General features: G+C 30.3%; 1 protein-coding gene across 1 annotated transcript in view; it reads right to left on the bottom strand.

Moving 5' to 3' along the window:
* The window catches only part of LOC129954122 (uncharacterized), a 779,848-nt gene that overhangs the window by 7,258 nt on the left and 752,630 nt on the right, over nt 1-19,960 (bottom strand). The window contains exons 7-9 of the mRNA XM_056067819.1: nt 15,038-15,227; nt 14,256-14,621; nt 7,999-8,143 (exon numbers count right to left, since the gene is read on the bottom strand). Of these exons, the coding sequence (XP_055923794.1) occupies nt 7,999-8,143; nt 14,256-14,621; nt 15,038-15,227 (701 nt within the window). The remainder of the gene's footprint in view (nt 1-7,998; nt 8,144-14,255; nt 14,622-15,037; nt 15,228-19,960) is intronic.

Here is a 19,960-nt window from a genome sequence, read left to right as displayed (position 1 = left end):
GAAAAATTCAGTATTCTTACAAATAATTTCACTTTGAATTATGAATCAGTTAAAAAAAGAAATAAAGACGAATTTATCGGAAACATTTTGCAGTCGGTTTGGAACAAAAAGTTGTGATGCAGTTTAATAATTTCAATTTTCCGTTAATACGATATTCATGGTAATCTGACTTCATTTTAAAAATAGAAAGAGCTTTCGTAGTTGAATATATCGAATTGGGTATGGTATTTTAATTTATTTCCTGGTTAAGTTTTTTTCTTCCTTAAAGCGACAATTGATTTGGTAAAAAAGTTTACCACGTTCATAATTGTTTTCGTTGAAAACTAGTTTGAATTGCATAATTGAATGTCATGTCACAAAATTCAGCTTAAATAATTTCATGATTTTTAGAGTTTCAGACGTTTGTAATTCAAAAGACCCAGGAGCTACCCTTAAAAAATGGCATGTAGTACCTCTGCGACAGCTAAAAACATTACTATAATATCTATCAAAAAATGACACTTATTTCTAAATTAATTGACATTGAATAAAATTAAATCACATAAAATACAATAGCTTCTAATGCATCACATAATATGTTGTTTCTAAAGGGTTGTGTATCTCTTGCCACGCATTGAAAATTCCTTTCTACCAATTTTGATGGCGTGGTCAAATATCTTCCTTGATGGTCACTGAGATCATGCGATATTTTATTTGATCTTCTTATGATTTTTCAAGTCAGGAATCACAACCAAACTTGAGCCCCTTTTTTATATCTGCACTGGTACACTTACTTAAGACTGAGTAAAATAAGGAGTAACAAAAGCTACCGTAGTTGTCTTCTCTCATAAAAAGGCAGTAGGTAATAAATGAGGCCTACAACTATGAATTAAAAGCTGTGAGCCGCGACAAACAAAACAAAATAAAACTTTAAATTTGCCTATGTACAAGTAGATCTCTTTCCACGACCACATCTGCGGTACTGAACGAACTCCTCTAAATTTGTTTATATATATTCACAAGCTCCCTTTATATGTTTATATTTAAACACAGTGCGAGCGTTAGGAAAATAGGGAAGGATTTAAAAGGATATATCGGTGCACATTGGTCTTAAAGTTCTGAACATCAAAATACAGAGTTGGCCAAAGCATTACACATTCTCGATGTGCGATTTAAGAAAGAATCTCCATACTTGACAGTACGCCCGATATTGAGCTCAAGGGTAAACTGATGAGCATTCCTAGAAGAGCGAGTATTACGGCTGAATTGTTTAAGGTGTGGAATGCAACTGGCTAATGCGACAGAACATTGTTTGTAACATCTCTTGATATACTTAGCAAACAAATAGCAGCAAGCTCTGCTATTCACCTGAAAAACTTCATCCTAGCAGGTTAATAATAATATTGACAACTCCGGAATTCTTTAATATCTAGAATCAATTCCAAAAGCACACAGACTAAACCGCATCGCTCAACACCAGTTTTCCAGAAACTTCAAGATTTCTACAACTTTAAGATCATTTTGAGAGGATAGGGCATTACTGGAAGAAGAATCAATCAATTTTTGTACAGATGAATCGGGGTTGGTGGAGGCATGTACTCCAAATGGCTTAAACTTTGACTCTCATTTCGTCTTCCAAACCACTCAAGGAGCTTAAAATCTCTAAGTAGATCGCAAATAAGCATGATAATCGTTATAAAAAACCGGACAAATACTACTATAAAAGCACGCCACGCTACTGCGCATATTCTCAAATGACATTTGCAGAAACTGTTTGGATGACACACCCTTCTTCAATTACCATCTAAACTATATCAATCACATGTAAGGGACTCTAACTGAAGACGGAAAAAAAGCCTCAATATTCATGTGAAAAGGTCCTAAGTGCTACCTACTGCATTCCGTAAAGCGAATTTTACCTTACCTTACAAATGTAAGACTTTTAAACATTACTCAGGTAATCCATTCTGGAGTGTTAAATACCATTTGTTTGGTTATGGCGATAGTGGTCTCCGATACTATAAGGAAACGTACAAATTTAACTTCATTTACGTACCAGTCATGTTAAATTAAACTTTTCCGTATTTAACCTGTGGCGTATAAGTAACATTTAATTTTTAAAATGTAAAACCTGAATTCCTTGAGGGTATTACATTTATAAAACCTGTTGAACGCTAAATTAAGTTGATTTGAAATTAGAAAAGATATTTTAAACATTCTCTAATCCAGATTATAGCATTAGAGTTTATACAGTTTTCAAAAATCCTTACAAAAATGGGGTAAATATCTGATATTTTCGAACAATGATAAGTATAAGTATCAGGTATCAGGTATTAACAATACTCAGGAATTTTTGAAACTAAAATATATGCTTAACATTTCGCAGAAATATTGTGCCCAAATTAAAAAATGTTGGTTTAAGGTCGGCAGTTTTAGAATTCCAAGCTTTGGAAGGACATTCCTTAAAAATCTTGGCGAACTTTACGAGATAAAAATCAAAGACATGATATCGTTTCTGAACGCAACGAAATACATCTAGCGTTGCTAATTTTATCTGTATAAATAACTTATAAAATATTGTTTTTTTAATACATAGGTCAAATGCTTTTATGGTATCAAAACGGCGTTGTACAGCACCAATTCAGTCGCGCAGCAAGGGCTGCTTTGATTGCCATATCTACATACTTACTAGTTTAAATTGTTTAACTTGTCAACAAAGTCAATGACCTCACCTCAGTTATGGACAGATCACTAGAAATTGCTTTACCATGTATACCCATAAGAGGAAAGAGGAAATCACAAAATTGGACCTCAGAGCTTAACTCCCTCAGGAAAGAACGCAGGAAACTCTTCAACCGAGCCTAAGCCGCAAAACTATCATCTCACTGGGATTTTACAAAGAATCCCTAAGAATTAACAAAAAGACAACAAGGAAATCATAGCGATCTTCTTGGCGATCCTTCTGTGGCACGATAAAAGAAACTCCTGAAGCCTCTAGGTTACGGAAAATAAAATTCTTTGAACTAATTCAGTGATGCCAAGGTGCTTGAAAAATGCAGCTGACTCCTGGAAAATTCAAGTAATGACTCACTGAATCACTTACTACTGGACATTAACTTTCCTGGTAGTTCTCTTACCGAAAATTGCAAAAGTTATATACGTTAAAGTCCCAATACAACATATCCACAAGTTCTTATAACAAGGGACAAGCTACAATGAGCTCTCAACAGCTTTAAACCATTTAAATCTGCAGAAAAAGATGTAATAATACCAGTGAGCTACAAAAGACTTCTGACATAATTGCACCAATCCTTGAACCAATTTTTACCAGCTTTCTTTACCTGGTCTATATTCCCTCAGCATGAAGAGAAGTTAAAGTTGTTTTAATACCCAAAGCTGGTAAATTCTCGCAAGTCAATGCTAAAGATCTACGACCTATAAGTCTATCATCATTCCTTCTTAAGACATTGGAAAAATTGATTGATATCCATTTAAGGGCAAGTATTGAAACTAGATTCTGCCTACACCTCAACATGCCTACTGTTAAGGTTAATCAGTGGAAACAGAGTTACACATCTTTAAACGCACCATAAAATACTACCTCCATCATACAGAGTTCACTATGGTTGCTTTCCTTGACATCAAAGTTGTCTTTGAAAACCTGGACACATCTGCGTGTCAAAAAATCTACTGTAGCTCTCTTTTCTTTCAAAAAAGCTATTGATAATGAATGGGATTTACAACACTGAATCACGTATTGGCTATAGACATCGGTAATCAGACCGATTTTAATGTACTGAGTGGTGTGGCAGTATCGTGCACTGCTTTCTCTAAAGCTATACAAAAAAAATTGGAGGGCATAACTGTCCGTTGAGAACTAGGGTCTAGTGACTTACAACTCTCAACCATTCCTGTGTGCGGTTACTGTTGTCAGTAATGGAGGGGACTACAGTTTTTTTAAGCCGAATCCGAATGGCAAATTTGAGAAAGCACTTTTCATGACAATAATTACTATTGGAGAAACTTTCAATTCCTCACAAGAGGCAGTACCAGTGAAAAAGACTTAAGATGACATAAGCAGGGATCGAACCCAAGGCCTCTGGCATGACAGTCCAACGCACTAACCGTCATGCCACTGGCACCACCGAGAAAGCTATAAACCGTGATAAATTAAATAAAGTCCAACATTCAGCTACAAGCTGTTCTGTTTACCTCAAAGCTTTGTCGTAGTGGACTAACAACAACATTGGCTACTCCGTAATTCTTAGGTATTTAGAATCAATATTCAAAGCGCACAGACTACACCATCCCCCAACTGCAATTTGACAGAAATTTCTATACCTTCCAGATCTTGGGAGGACATTCTTGGAGGATGAGTCTATCCATTTTTACACAGATGGTTCAAAAACAAAAGAAGGGGTTGGTGGAGGTGTGTACCTTGAACGACTGAAATTAAGTCTCTCATTCCACCTTCCCAATCATTGTAGCGTGTTTCAGGCGGAACTTTTGGCGATAAAAGAAGTCTTGTCCTTTTTAAAGAAAACGTGATATCAAAATATGATATCCATATTTACACAGATAGTCAGGCTGCTATCAAAGGTCTGGACCCTGTCTCTACAAACTCTATAACAGTCCATAACTGGCGATCATCTCTAATGCAGATGGCATAACAGTTAAATATTCACCTTTGCTGGGTGCTGGCCCAAAAAGACATTCCAGGTAACTGTAAGGCAGATGAACTCACCAGGAACTATACAGTAAAACGCTTTCTACCACGTTTTGCAAATGCTAGCATACCAATCGCTACTTGTGAAGTGTTAATAATGCAAGACGCTATGAAGAAGGCAAACACCAGGTGAAACAACATCACCACGTGTTGGCCAACACTGGATTTAAAACGTTTAAGGTGCTTACTATCTCTAAGCAGATCGCATGCAAGCTCGATAAGTCATAGCCGGACACTGTCTAAAAGGACAGCACGCCACGCAGTTAGGAGTATTCTCAAATGACTTTTGTAGATGCTGTATGGACGAGGAAGAGGAGGAAACCGTTCTTCATCTTCTCTGTACATGAAGAATTACCTAGGAGATTCTTCTTTAATGATCTAAACGGTCTAAATCATATCAGCATAATAAGGTTCTCACGTTTCGTAAGGGGCTCAAACTTGTTCAATTGAGCTTATGAGGAAGTCTTAAGATTCATGTGATATCACAATGGGCCATTAAACTGGCCTAAGTGTGTTCGTTTCTTGGATAGCCACTTTAACCTTACCTTACTAACCGATAATAAAATTTTCATACAAAGGATAAAATGCTGTTATCTAAGCCGGATGTAGATATGTATGTAGCTGATATCAGTTTTTGGTACTTAAACGTTCAAACTTCTTTTCAATTCTCTTCAAAAATACTCGTTTTTTAAAATATCAAAATTAACCTTCTAATTGAAAAACCTTGTACTAATATAACTAAAACTCATTTTTTGTTTTGAACAAACATTTAACTATTATTTTCTTACTAGATTTAAGCTTGTTTAAAACGTTGGCAAAGACTTATTTCGAGTTCTTCTTTGAATTAATATATTTTGTTGAATTTGTGAATTTTAATCATAGCCTTGCAGTAACTATTAAGTAACGCAACGGTGCAATTAAATTGAATACAATTAATTCCAACATCCAAACTTTTTCATAAGATCAATGAACCTTTTGTTAAATGAACGAAAAGTACTTTACCTTTTCTCCTTTCATATTAGTGAAACAGATCCATCTTATGTATTTTATAAAAAAATGTTAATATTAATTTTCCTTTGCATACCTTAATTTGAAGCTGCTTTAAAAATCTAATTAGTAATTGTTAATGATCTAATGACAATTGTTCTGTGGTGTTAAGCAAAAATTGATTCATAATTCATAGAAAATTTATTTAAAAAAAAATACGAATGTTAATAAATTGCGCTCATAAGGACAAAGAAAAAAGCATTGGAATTTTTGAAAATTTAAATTTGCAATAATTATAATTTCATTTTATGAGAAAATTAAAAAGAAAATCTATTTGAACAAAAAAAAATATATTATTAATAATATTTGCTTCTTTTATTTTAAGGTAAATAAAAAAATCAATCACAGGAATGACGGACAAGGTAGGAACTGTGCGAAAACGTGACTATTATGTACGTGTTTGTTTTTACTATTTAGGCTCAAGTAACTATTTTGTTTTTTTAAATATTTGTTTTGTTCACTTATTTGCATGAAAAAATGTGTTTAAAGTTTTTTTTCTGTATTAAAAAAAAACTAAATTTAAATGAAAAATTAATAATAATTCAAAATATATAAGTATTAAAAAGCTGAAAAAAGTACAAGTCAAATTCGTTTTGTCTTAAAAACAAAATAAATAAATAAGAATAAATTTAATATTTTACGTTTTTTTGTCATACTTGATAACAATGTTTAATATGTTTTTTTTTTTTAATTTTTTGTTCGTTAGCGTATATAAAAATGTTTAGTGATTAGTTTTAGGCACTAGTGCTGTTTTTTTTTTCATAATGTATTTCTTTTTTTATTTCATTCGTAATTCTTGTTTCTTTTTTCAAAAATAACGCAAAATTCATTCATGGGTTTGAAATAGAGAGAGAGATAGAGTGATACAGTGAAAATTAGATAGAGAGAGATAGATAGAGATAAAGAGCAAGTGAATTTGAGAACAAAAAATTGGGAAAAATCTTTGTACAGTCTTGAAATTCACTAAATAAAAAATATTAATTAATCAAAATTTAAAAAAAAGCATCACGAATCAATTTACAAATATCTTTTGTACAAAAATATAAAATAATTACAAAAAAATAAAAAATAAATTCAAAAATAAAATGTTTAAGTGTGTCTGTTTTAATATTTTCAATTTTAACATTTTTTAATTTGCTTATAATAAAAATATCTTTTTGGCTTCAATTCGCTTTTGTTCTTCTGTTTTCTTTTTTTAATTTTATTTTTGTTGTAAATCTATTTTGCTTTTCTTAAGTACATTGAAAAGTAGTAAATATTACTCATGAATATTAACAGTGTTTTTTTTTTTTTAATTTGTAAGTCTATCCTTAATTTTAAATTTAAAAACTATAATTATAATGCGCAAAATTAAAAAATGTAAATAAATAATAAAAAAAATAAATATATCTTCCTATTTGTAATTTTTCTTTTTAAATGTTTAGCTCTTAAAATGTTGCTTTTAATACTTGTTTTTAGTTAATATTAAATTTTTAAAAATTTTGTTTTTTTTTGTATGAATAAAATTGTTTACACCTCACAAACTTTACTGTGCCTGCAAAAGTAAAGGATAAACCTTAAAAAATAATATGGGTGTTAGTAGATTGGAAAAAAGTAATTAAAAAACACTTAGAATTTAGAAAATTAAATAAACAAACTTTTGATATTGTTCTTTTTTTTGTAGTAATAAGAATAATAATAATAATAATTAATAATGCAGGTTTTTTTCAGTTAATGTATAAATTTATAAATATAATAATAATATTTTTTTTTAGTTTTCAATGCTAAAGTTACTTGGTAATGACAAAAGCGAAATCTTAGTAAATTTGATGTGAAAAAAACAAACAAAGAGAAGAGGAAGAAAAACGGTTAAATATGAGAGCAAATTTTCAAAGTTATAAAAATGCTTAGTTAAGAAAATATTTTTTATTAAGAAAAAAAGTAACAAACAAAGATGACGTACGTATAATAATAATAATTTATTTATTTATATAAGTATACGATTATTATGTATAAGTTTTAATTCAAGAATTAAAAATATTTGTTATGTTCTTTTTTTTTTGGCCTTAAGTAAGTACCTTAGTTTTTTTTTTGTTTTTTTTTCTTGTTAATATTTATTTTTTATTATTTGAGTAAAAGTTTCGCAAGCATGCATTTTTATTATTTAAATATGATGTGCATACAAAATTACTAGGTATTTCGTAAGGATTGTACAATGGTCGAGTAGAATTTGTGTGAATAGTGCTTTTACATACCTGTGGGCTTACTTGAAACTGTTGAATGGGATAGGCTACCACCCCCGTTGCTTGAGGGATGCCAGTACCAGCAACTCCGGTCGCCAATTGTTGTGCTGGGGATATTTGTGCTTGAGTTGCAACCCCTTGCCATGTAGTTGGTATCTGCACCCCCATTCTGAAAATATACAAAGAAAAAAATAATAAAATTGTAAGTTTATATAATGTACCTATGTGAGGGAAGTATGTGGGTTTGTATTACTGATGCGTGAGATCAATAAACGAGACTCGCATTTTAATTGCAATATTATAAAATAAAAGGGAAAAGAAATTATAAATTTACAATATGCCATCGTCATTGGGGTTGCGTGTTTAAAGAGCACGCACGTAACGTATTGCTTGGCTTCGTGAGTTTTTTTTTTTTTTTTTAAAAAAGGGGTTGTCAAGAGTGACTGGGGCATAGTTTTGCAAAGATAAAAAGGAATTTGTTTAACAACAAGAGCTCTTACATGGCGGGAGAATTTTTTTTTCACCGCATCCATGTGCTTTGATTTTTATATCATTTAAATTTTCCTTTACTTACTCAAAAATAAAAATCTCAAAAAATACCTATAGCAAGGATGTTTTTGTAGTCCTTGTACACAATGCGTGGGTTTTATTTTTGAGAAAAGGAAGGTATGGGAAGCATGCTAGCTATGTAGAGAGGTTAACATTACAAGTCCATACAAAACCAATAAAAAAAAGCTATTAAATTTTGTATCTTAACGTGGTGGTTCGTGTGTATGAAAGAGGCATGTTAAGAGCAGAAAATTTGTACTACGCGCACGGTTACCACTTAATTACAATTACAACTTAATTATATTCAAAAAATAATAAAACAAAAATACAAGTTGGTTATATTATTCTTTGTTGTTGTTGTTAAAAATTGTTCACGTTTTTATGAAATTTAAGTTTTATTGGTATTTCTATAAATATACATCCATAATTATGAAAGGTTCTTCATTAAACCTTTATTTTAATTAATTTATTTTGGTTTTCTGGAGTGACTTTTTATAATTGAGTAAGGAAAAGTTAATAAATTAAGAATCTATATTACCAAAAATTTGTATTTTAAATTGAAAAAAGCGAATAAGATATCAAAAGTACCTATAAGACACATAAGACGAAACAGAAGTTAGACGAAGACGAAAATGGGATTAGACATAGACCGATAAGAGACGAGATTTGATCTATACTATTAGCAAGATTCTTAATTTTGGTTCCGTCAATTTTCGAGACACTTGTTATCGAGTTATAATATGTCTACAAGGGAAATAGCTTTTTTAATTATTGTTAATTGTGTACTGACTTCCCATAGGAAGTTATTGTAGTGGGTCCGAATTGTCAAATTAAAAATTTTGACATTTCTCGATGTATCAAGGTCCCTAGAGACGAAAAAAAATAAAAGATTTTTAGAAAGATGTCTGTGCGTGCGTGTACGCACGTACGTTCGGGACGTTTTTTTCGTCGTCCATAGCTCAAGAACCAGAAGAGATATCGATTTCAAATAAATTTTGTTATACAGATAATAAGGCAGAACCATGCAAAAAGGGCTTTCAAGAAAATTGCGTTGGTGGTTTTTTTACCATAGCAGTTTGAAAAAAAAGGTGAACATTTTGGTTAACCCTAAATATCTTAAGAACCAAAAACGCTAGAGACTTGAATTAAATTGTATATTATATATTGTAACGTTATATCAAAAAAGTATATTCTTTGAAAAAAATCCATTTTACGGTTTTTTTATAAATCAAAAAAACTGAAAAAAAATGTGTCATCTCCAAAATTTTACAACTTAAATATGATTTTATTTTCAAAACAATTTTGTGCAACGAAGAATAATGTTTTTGAGATCTGATAAAATTTTGAAAAAATTGAATTGACAGTTGTTTTTATAAAAAATAAAAATCTAAAAAAAACATTACTCAAAGTTGGTAAAAATTGAATATCGATTCAAATATCTTTTGAAAAACTTGAAATTAAGGCTTAAAACTAATTTTTACTTATAAGAAATATTGTTTTTAACATTCTGAAAAATGTTGACAAAAATCGAATTAACAGTTTTTTTTACAAAAAATAAAAACTTAAAAAAATAATTAATAAAAGTTGGTTAAAATTGATTGTTGACTCAAATTTCTTTTCAAAAGTTTGAGATAATAGCTTCTTACTAATTTTTACTTAAAAGAAATATTGTTTTCAACATTAGGACAAATTTTGAGGAAAACCAAATCAACAGTTTTTTTTTACAAAAAATAAAAACCTAAAAAAAAATGTATAAAAGTTGGTAAAAATTGATTTCGACTCAAATATCTTTTTAAAAATTGTAGATATTGGCTTTAAATTACTTTGATCTTTCAAAAAATATTGTTCTTAACATTCAGTAAAATTTTGAAAAAATCGAATTGACAGTTTTTGTACAAAAAATTAAAAACCTAAAAAAAATTAACAAAGTTGGTAAAAATTGATTTTCGACTCAAATATCTTTTCAAAAATTTGAAATAATAGTTTTTAATTAATTTTTACTTATAAGAAATATTGTTTTCAATATTATTACAAATTTTCAGAAAAAGTGAAGTGACAGTTTTTTTTTACAAAAAATAAAACTCTAATAAAAAACAATACTAAAACTGGGTAAACATTTTCTTTGGACTCAAATAGCTTTTCAAAAATTAGAAATATTGGCTTCAAACTTATTTTATTTCACAGAAAATATTGTTTTCGATATTCAGTAATTTGTATATAAAAATCCAACAGTCTGTTTTTTCATAAAAAATAAAAACTACAAAAAATAGTAAGCAAATTTGGTAAGAATTGATGACGGGATGGGAAGTTATCAGTGTGGGTTCCATCTCAGCCTCTTTTTATTTTCAAAAAAAGCATTCTTATATCTTAGTAATACATGGAATCTACCTTCATGAAAACCCTAACTTTTGCAGGTCCTTGTCTTACTCCGCAAAGGTCTTAAAGCTTTTGTATGATGTTTAAAACGATAAAAAATGTAAAAATCAATACTTTGGCTTGTTGTCTAAATTGTGAGTTAAATTTCATTGAAAAACGGACGAAAATAAAAATCTGACTAAAGGTTTGGCTGACAAATAGTTTCGTGTTAAATCAATAGTTTAGTTTTTAGTTATGACGCTAACATCTTTTTCCGTTCTCTGTGTTGACAGCTTTTCTGAACGAAATGAATCAATAGATTTTACAAACGAATTTTTTTCAAAATCAAGCTTACGATATTGGTACGCTAGTGTTGTCACTTATGGCCACCATCAAAACGAGAAGTTAAGTGCTGTAACCGAGAGTAAGAATCTTAATCCACGCACATCAACTCACGATCGATCTTAAAAGCTATCATTTCAAGCACTGTCCTGAGAAAAATTCTGAACTCAATTGAATTAATCTTCTGATTTATCAACAACTGAAGGCTTGGAGTAGATTTAATTATGCAACGATATTGGGGGATATGCTAAGTAACTCTTTTTTTAACATATTTATGAAAACTTGGGTTTCCAAGTTCCCACATTGTGTTATCAACCACATGAGTAATGTCAATTTTGTCTGCCTTTGGTCAACAATTTCAGCATTTTGGATTTAGTGGGACAAAATTTTGTACACATTTTAATAAAAAAAATTAATATTATTGTACTAGAGAAGTAAAAAAGTGCTTCAGTGGTTCGTACGTCTGCCAGTCTTCGCCCGTTAAAACTTAATCCATTCGATCGATTGAATTTAAACTTGGAAATTAAGGTTTTAAGCAGGTATTTTTAATATTTGTTAGTCAAAAACCGAAAATTTAAATTTTTTCATACATTTTCTCCACGATTTTTTAATTTCTGAATTTGGCTTCTTTCAATATATTTTTTCTATTGCTCCTGAAGGATGTTTCGATACACCGTTATTTTGATTTTTAAACTTAATGCAAATGTAACACCTTAATAACAGCGTACCAAAAATATTTCTTAAAAGTCTTAAAAACGTATGCAAAACTAATTAAATTAAAAAAAAAAATAAACGCTCCAACAATTTTCGAAATTTCAATTTTTAAAAATTAAATTATTTTTAGGGTGCATTTTTTACATATTTATATATTTCCTCCATTTTTAAAAATTTTGTTTGGATACACGAGAAAGTTCATGCACCCGAGTCGTGCATTTAAAATTTGTGTGAAAACCCGATGTTGGATTATGTCAATAATCCAAAAATTATGCCAGCACTTAAGGTAAAATTTATAATCCAATCGGTCTATAAGTTGCAGTTTTAAATGGTCAACGAAGTATTTGAAAGTAGTCCTGCAAGTACAGGATTCGGTAGAGAGGTTTCAAAGATCTGAACGGGCATCAAGCGAGGTAGGGGAATTCGTATTGTAATGCGCATGGACCACTTCACTAACCATAGAGCCGTGATCGATTGTGAATCGTGGGTTTGGTTACAATACGTTTATTAAAATAGGCCGTTCGGTTATTGACAAACAAAAACGTTCCCGAAATCAATTAAATATTTTCCGTCACTGTCGTGTTCTAAAGTTTGATAGATTATGAAGTGGGTGAATCATTTTAAGGATAAGCTAGCAAATTAAACATACGTTATTGGCACTCTAAAAACAAACAAGATATCCATGAATGACCTTTCCACGGACCACTGTTTAGTGTGGCATTAGTCGAAAGTTAATTATTGGTCCGTAATTTTGTTCGTTAAATTGGACTTTCCCTGTCAACGCACTTCGTTACTTACTCGCACATATACTGCGTGAATATTTTGAACGGTACTTAGAAGACGCTTATACATCAACTTCAATATTATATGGTTTCAACAAGATGAGGTGACTTGTCATACATCAAGATCAACAACTGTTTTTTTTAAGAGAACGTTCTCTGGGCGTCTGAATTCATTGCGAGGAAATGTTAAATGGCCGCTTCGATCACCGTGCTATTTTAAAGCACGAGTATAAATAAACAAACCACGTATAAATTTAGCAATAAGTGTGATAATAACCAAAGCCAAGCAGTTCCACATCAAATGGTTAAGTGGAGTATGCAGAGGAGTATTTGGACAAAGGAGTATATCAAAAATAGACAGCATTTGACTAATGGTAATAGCAACATCTTAAAAATACGTTCATAAATAAAATTTGAGTTTTGGTAAAAAACAACTATGCAAAAAATTTTTTTAAATCTTCTATACTTTGCTGACGGACCCTGTATGCCTCAGGACTGCCACTTGAATGTTAACTATTACTAATAAAAGCTTAATACATGCATTTTATTTTAAGAATGGAATTTGAGTTCACTTAACCCCTCCCACGTCCTACCTTACTAAAACCAACTTTATTTTTTTTTACAGCTTTTACAGTGCTTAATTTATAATGATGAAATTTGAATAGGTACTTCCATTCTTCAAAAATGGCGGCTTAACACTGTTGGCAGGTAATACCAGCCATATTGTTGATATTTACACCTGCCAAATTATCTGTTATTCATTCGATATATAATTAATTTAAACCAAACATTTACAAGCGGTGTTTTGTTCGGACAACTCTGTTTCTCCAGTCGCCATTATCACCGTAACCTGTTGTTCTACTTTTGGCTGTTAATTCACTTAAATGTTTTAGTGATAGTTTCTTGATGTAAAGATCCTAAAGCAAGATTATTTGATTTAATTTAAATAAAATGTTTCCTATTATTAGTAACAAAATATATGTTTAAAGGATGGGAAGGAGGAAAAGAAATCTAATTTATTGTTAATAATATTGTAAAACTAAATGAGCTATTTATATTCTTTTTTCATTATTTTTGGTCTGTAAAACACTACATGCAATTTATTGCAATTTAATTTGACCAATGTTAAAGACTTTATGGATAGTTCTATAGTCTGCTATAATGCCGGCAGGCAAACTAAAGTTTCATTAGAATAGTCCCAGACAGAAGACCTACATACCTCCTACCTCAATTCACATAAAACAAAAACAAAACTAATATAAAAATTAAAAAAAAAGGAACCTACAAAAATTCCATGTTCAAAAAACAGGAAAAATCTAATAGCAAACAAGCACAGAGCATAAAATTTCAAAGCCAAGTTAAAAATAGACGGTTTTGGAGAGAGAGAGAACATATAGAACAAGAGTTCTGTTCAGTATAGCCTCTATGGCTGTGCTTCATGGTGCTTCTGCTTCAAGCTATGGTGAAATAGCCGAACATAGAAAAATATAACATTGTATACATATAGATAGGTATGTGAATTCTTTTTTTTGTACATACCCCATATATCCCTGTTGGTATCCGCCGTATTGACCAAAATGATATCCTTGGATTCCTTGCAAAAATTGATTTTGCACCGATGCAGCCGTTGGCGTGACCGCAGCCGCTGCCGATGATGCTGGATACGTTGGTGTTGGTGAATACCAGCAGCCAGCCAATTGCTGGCCATATGCAGCAGCGGCCGCCGCCGCCGCAGCCCCAACACCATACGGGAATCCGGTTTGATTTAATGCCTGACTGGTAATTGTCTGGGCATTATTCGGATCGCCGCTCTCCTTGCCCCACGAACACTTCACTGGCTGACCATTTATTTCGGTATTGTGCACACCGACAATTGCATGAGTGGCGGCTTCCTTTGTTGAAAATCTATATATCCAGTTCCAGTTTCAGTATATTTCCACCCACACCAAATGTTGTTGTTTTTATAATATATATATTTATATGAAAAACGAGAGCGAGGACGAGGAAACGAGTATGAGATGTGCCCAGGATATTCCCCATCATCATCATCATAGTCATTCGTCGTAGTCGTCGTCGTCGTCATCATCATCATCATCGTCGTCGTTTTCGTCGTATATAGAATATAGATTCAATGTGGTAGTTGTAGATTTTGATGGTGGGTTCACAGTTCCGGTCCAAGGGTGTTGACATAGACACGAGTTTTTTGTGTGTTTTGCAATGAAATTGAATTATTATACATCAAAGTTAGAGACATTAAGGATACAGGATGGCTATAAGAGCCATAAGCACATATAGAACATCTATCAGACTCTTCAACTTACCGTACAAAAGCATATCCCTTGTCCTTGAAGACTCGAATCTCTTGTATCGATCCGTATGGCGAAAACGTCTTCTGAAGGATCTCTTCGGTGAGGGCAGTTAGAGCACTATTTACACCGCCACAATAGACTGTACAGTTCGATGGGCTGCTCTGGTTGTAGACCTCATCAAATGTCAATGGCTTGATGTTTTCTAAAATTGAAAAATTAAATAAAAACATGGTCATTTTTTGGTAAATAGAAACCAATGTTTGTTTAAAAATTATGGTTATTTTTAATTTCTAATAAAACTCTGATATATATGTAAGTAGTTCCCTATAAAATATTATTATTGATTGTTTTTATTAATAAAAAGTGCAAATTAATGAGAGTTACGATATATTTTTTAGTTTTTAGATTAAAAAATGAAAAACATGTATAAATAATTTCTAGATTTAAATTTATTTTCAACCTACATATATCACACTTAATTATGCTCGTTATATAAAATCCTTGTTTTTGTATGTACAAACATTTTTAGAAAAAATAAAAAAAATTTATATAATGCCAGTTTAGTGTTATCCTTCACGTGTTGGATTTATTATGTGTAATTTCTTTTTATTCTTGTTTTTGGTTAACTATTAAAATGTGGCAGAGATTTTTTTTTAGTTGGGTGCAAAAATGTTATTGAAGCAAAACATGCAATAGATTTTTTATTTTTGTTGTTGTATTATCCTCAGTTCCCAACCAGATTGAAAAAAAGGCTTTAATTAAAAAAAAAATATCGTAAAGCAAAAATTGAGTGTAGCTATGATATGAACCTATACGTGCATTTTCTTATTATTGTTATATATATTTTTTGTTTTTTTTTCTGGTTCTTTTTATTATTATTATTTTTCTTCTTTATAAAATTACATGTTGCAGCATGCAATGTATTTTTGTATATTATACTACTTACTGGGAACTATGCTATGTTTATGTGTGTGTTAAGGACTGCAGATAAATTAAGTGAAGGATAGGGAACATGGAAAAAAATGTGTAGCTAAGTATAGGGTTGGTATTACTTATACGTAGTACCAGAAGCAGCGAGAGTAGAATTTACTGCCTGCTAGCAGGCGAAATGACACATGTAAGCGGGAGAGCATTGTTACTGAGGTATTATGTCATTCTTAATGGGTAGTTCTATATACTTATTATCCTTTTTTTTCTTAACATGGGTGTAACTTTTTGTTTATAGTTACATACGTTTAAATGAATGTACAAAAAAGCAACAAGTTTAAATATGAGAAATATCTTTTAATTAAGGAAAAATATAAGAAAACAAAATAAAGAAAATGAAACATAACAAAAGAAGACAAAATAATTTAAAAAAAATATAAATGAAACAAGAAATTATATAACACACACCGACACATACCTGTACGACAGGACATGGTAATTGAAGGAAATTTAAGCTGTAAAGTAGCTTAATTTAAATATTTTTTAAAATAATTTACTTAATTGAGTGGAGAACTTAAATATAATAATGAAGATTAAATTTTAAAATATTGAATTTTAAACACTATATTTTTAGTAACGCTTGGTTCTCTATTTTATTAATTTTTGTAAAAGAATGTTATCGAAGTATCCTTCTTTTTATTGTAATATCCTTCTAAAGGAACCTATGTGTCAATTATGACACTTGTTTTCAATTTTTTGTCTGTTTCATCTGATATCTCTCACTCAAAAAAGTGGTTTAAAACTGAAATAGATGCCAATAATTTGAATAATTGTCTCTATCTACGTTCAGTTATAACTTTAAGTTTCATTTCTTCTTAAAAGACATGTCATCCAAAAAGAAACGGTAATATTAACTTTCGATATGGTTTTTAGCTAGTATTTTTTTTTTTTACTTCCCATAGGAAGTTATTGTAATGGGTCCGATTTGTCAAACTGAAAAATTTTACATTTTTCGACGTTTTAGAGTCGAAATAAAAGATTTTTAGAAAGATTTCTGTGCGTGCCAGTGTACGTACGTTCGTACGTCCCTAAGTTCGCGACGTTTTTTTCGTCGTCCATAGCTCAAGAACCAGAAGAGATATCGATTTCAAATACATTTAGTTATACAGATAATAACGCAGAAAGATGCAGAAACGGCTCTCAAGAAAATTGCGTGGGTGGATTTTTTTACCATAGCAGTTTGAAAAAAAGGTAAAAATTTTGTTAAACCCTAAATATCTTACGAACCAAAGCAGCTAAAGACTTGAATTAAATTGTATATGATATATTGTAACGTGATATCAAAGAAGTGTATTTTTTGAAAAAAAAAATCCATTTAACATTTTTTTTATAAATCAAAAAAAACTTAAAAAAAAAAAAATTGCCACCTCAAAAAATTTACGACTTAAATATCCAAAACAATTTTGTGCAACGAAGAATAATGTATTTGACATCCAATAAAATTTTGAGAAAAATCGAATTGACAGTTTTTTTTACAAAAAATAAAACTTAAAAACATGTGTAAAAGTTGGTAAAAATTGATTTTCGACTCAAATATCTTTTCAAAACTTGTAGATATTGGCTTTAAACTACTTTTATCTTTCAAAAACTATTGTTGTTAACATTCAATAAAATTTTTACAAAAATTAAAACTCTAAAAAAAAACCATACTAAAACTTGGTAAAAGTTTACTTTCGACTCAAATAGCTTTTCAAAAATTAAAAATATTGGCTTCAAACTTATTTTATTTCACAGAAAATATTGCTGTCGATATTCAGTAATTTTTATATAAAAATACAACAGTCCGTTTTTTCATAAAAAATAAAATCTACAAAAAATAGTACTCAAATTTGGAAAAAAATTGATACGCGCACTTATAGACAAACTTTTAAGCAAGACAAATCGATAGACTGGATGGGAAGTTATCAGCGTGGGTCGCATCCCCGCCTCTTTTTTTTTGTTGAGAAATGTTGTGTCTATTTTTCAAAAAAAAAAAATTCAAAATGTGTTAAAGTTAATGGTTGAAATGTTTTCTTTATGATACTTTTAGGCATTTAAGACATGAAATTATTTTTTAGGATTTAAAACATTTTAAAAATTGTGAATTTTGGTAAATATTGATGTCTTACGATTATGCTAAAAGAACAATGCAATTTTTATACTTTTAAATGGGCTTGGATGAGTATTTCTCTATACTGGTTAACAAAATTATGTTTCTTTGTTCGGAACACGAACAAAAGAGTACTTTTTCAAAAGGTTAAGATGTCCTTAATTCGAATATCGCATTTTATTATTTCTTTTTTTAGAATATGACCCTTTAAAACAGCTAACAATAATCAAAAACAGTAACAATAAAATATATGATGATTATTTAAATAATTGTCTTACTTAGAGCCTGAAAATTCTGATAAGATATGAGTCTTTATTTCACTCTTAATGAATGTTTAAGAGAATCTTGAATTTAATACTTTTATTGTTTTGAAAAATAAGTTTTGGAGTTAATTTTAAAAGCTGATTTGAAATCCAAAATTCAATTGTAACTATTTCCTCAAGTTTTAAAAACAACCTGTTTCAACGTTTTTTTATACTTCTTAATATATTTCAAAAACATGACGTTATAGAATTCTTTAGACAACTGTTTTGCTACGAAAAAAAAACTTATTTTCAAACCGTTTTGGGTTTTTCTTTTGAATACCAATTTATCATAAATGATTTAGCCATTCTGACAATTTATGAACATTTTTTGAACATTGTATGAAATAATAAAAAAAAAATCAACTAAACATTAAATGTATGTATTAAAAATTTGGAAAATTATCACAGATTTTATTGAAAAGAAGCTTCTTCATACATTTTGACACACATTCAAAAACACTTATTATATTTTCATTTTCATGATTTTAAATCATATTTATTAAAAATAATCGGTGTTCAGGAAAAAACTATTCGACTGGTAACAGTCAAAAAGTAACAATATAATTCACAGAAGCTCTATGTAGCTCGGATTATTTGGAGTATCGATTTATTCGAGAAAATATCCTTCAAGACAAGGTGTAATGGTCATCTTCTGATGAGCTTAACCATTACATCGAGGCGAAACGCATATATGAACACCTATGCTAATTTAGTTTTATTCTCACTTGTCATGATTTTAAATCATATTTATTAAAAATATTAATATAATGTGTTTTTTTTCAAATTAAAAAAAAGTAATATTTCAAAAACCTGACTTGATTCCCTCATATTAAAGACGGATTTAAATTAAGGTCATCAAAAACTATTGGACGATTGGTTTGCCAGTAAGTAAACCAGTGTTATTAATGGAAGAAAAATGTAAGTTATAAATTGAGTTCAATAGTTTTTCTTTTTCGTGTTACAATTTTAGCAGCATTTTAGAAAAAATATAGTTTTTATAGATGAAATTTGAAAAGGTTTAGAAGAAATTAGGTGAAATCAGAAATATTTACTAATACTTTTTTTCACAAAATATTGAACTTAACGGTGGTTAAATTTTAAATGCTGATGTTGAATGTGAATCACATCTAAATTTCAAGTTCTTTTCTGCATTTTGTTTTACATTTCTCAATTTTAGACTTGTTCAATTTGAACTACACAATTGAGAAAGTGTTAAACTTATTTGGCTTTTTATGAAAATGGGCGGTTCAAATCAAAATACATATTGTGCACTTCGTGAGTTTTTCGATCAATTTAATGGTTGAAATGTGCGTATAATCGGAAAGGTCTTGCAAAAATTTAAGAAAACCGGGTATTTCGGAGATGCAAATATATATTGCTGTTCGCGATTGTGTGGCTGAACAGCCATCCATTTTAATCCGTCGTCGTGCCCAGCAATTGCACCACTCACGCTCGTCGTTGATGAACATTACGTACAAAGATTTGCATTTACTCGCTTCCAAGGTGCTTAACTTAATTATCTTTGCCATTTCAAGCGTTCGTCGTCAATGGTCA

The sequence above is a fragment of the Eupeodes corollae genome, chromosome 1 (genome assembly GCF_945859685.1).
Source record: "Eupeodes corollae chromosome 1, idEupCoro1.1, whole genome shotgun sequence".
Classification (NCBI taxonomy): domain Eukaryota; kingdom Metazoa; phylum Arthropoda; class Insecta; order Diptera; family Syrphidae; genus Eupeodes; species Eupeodes corollae.
This window is presented reverse-complemented; position numbering and strand designations above follow the sequence as displayed.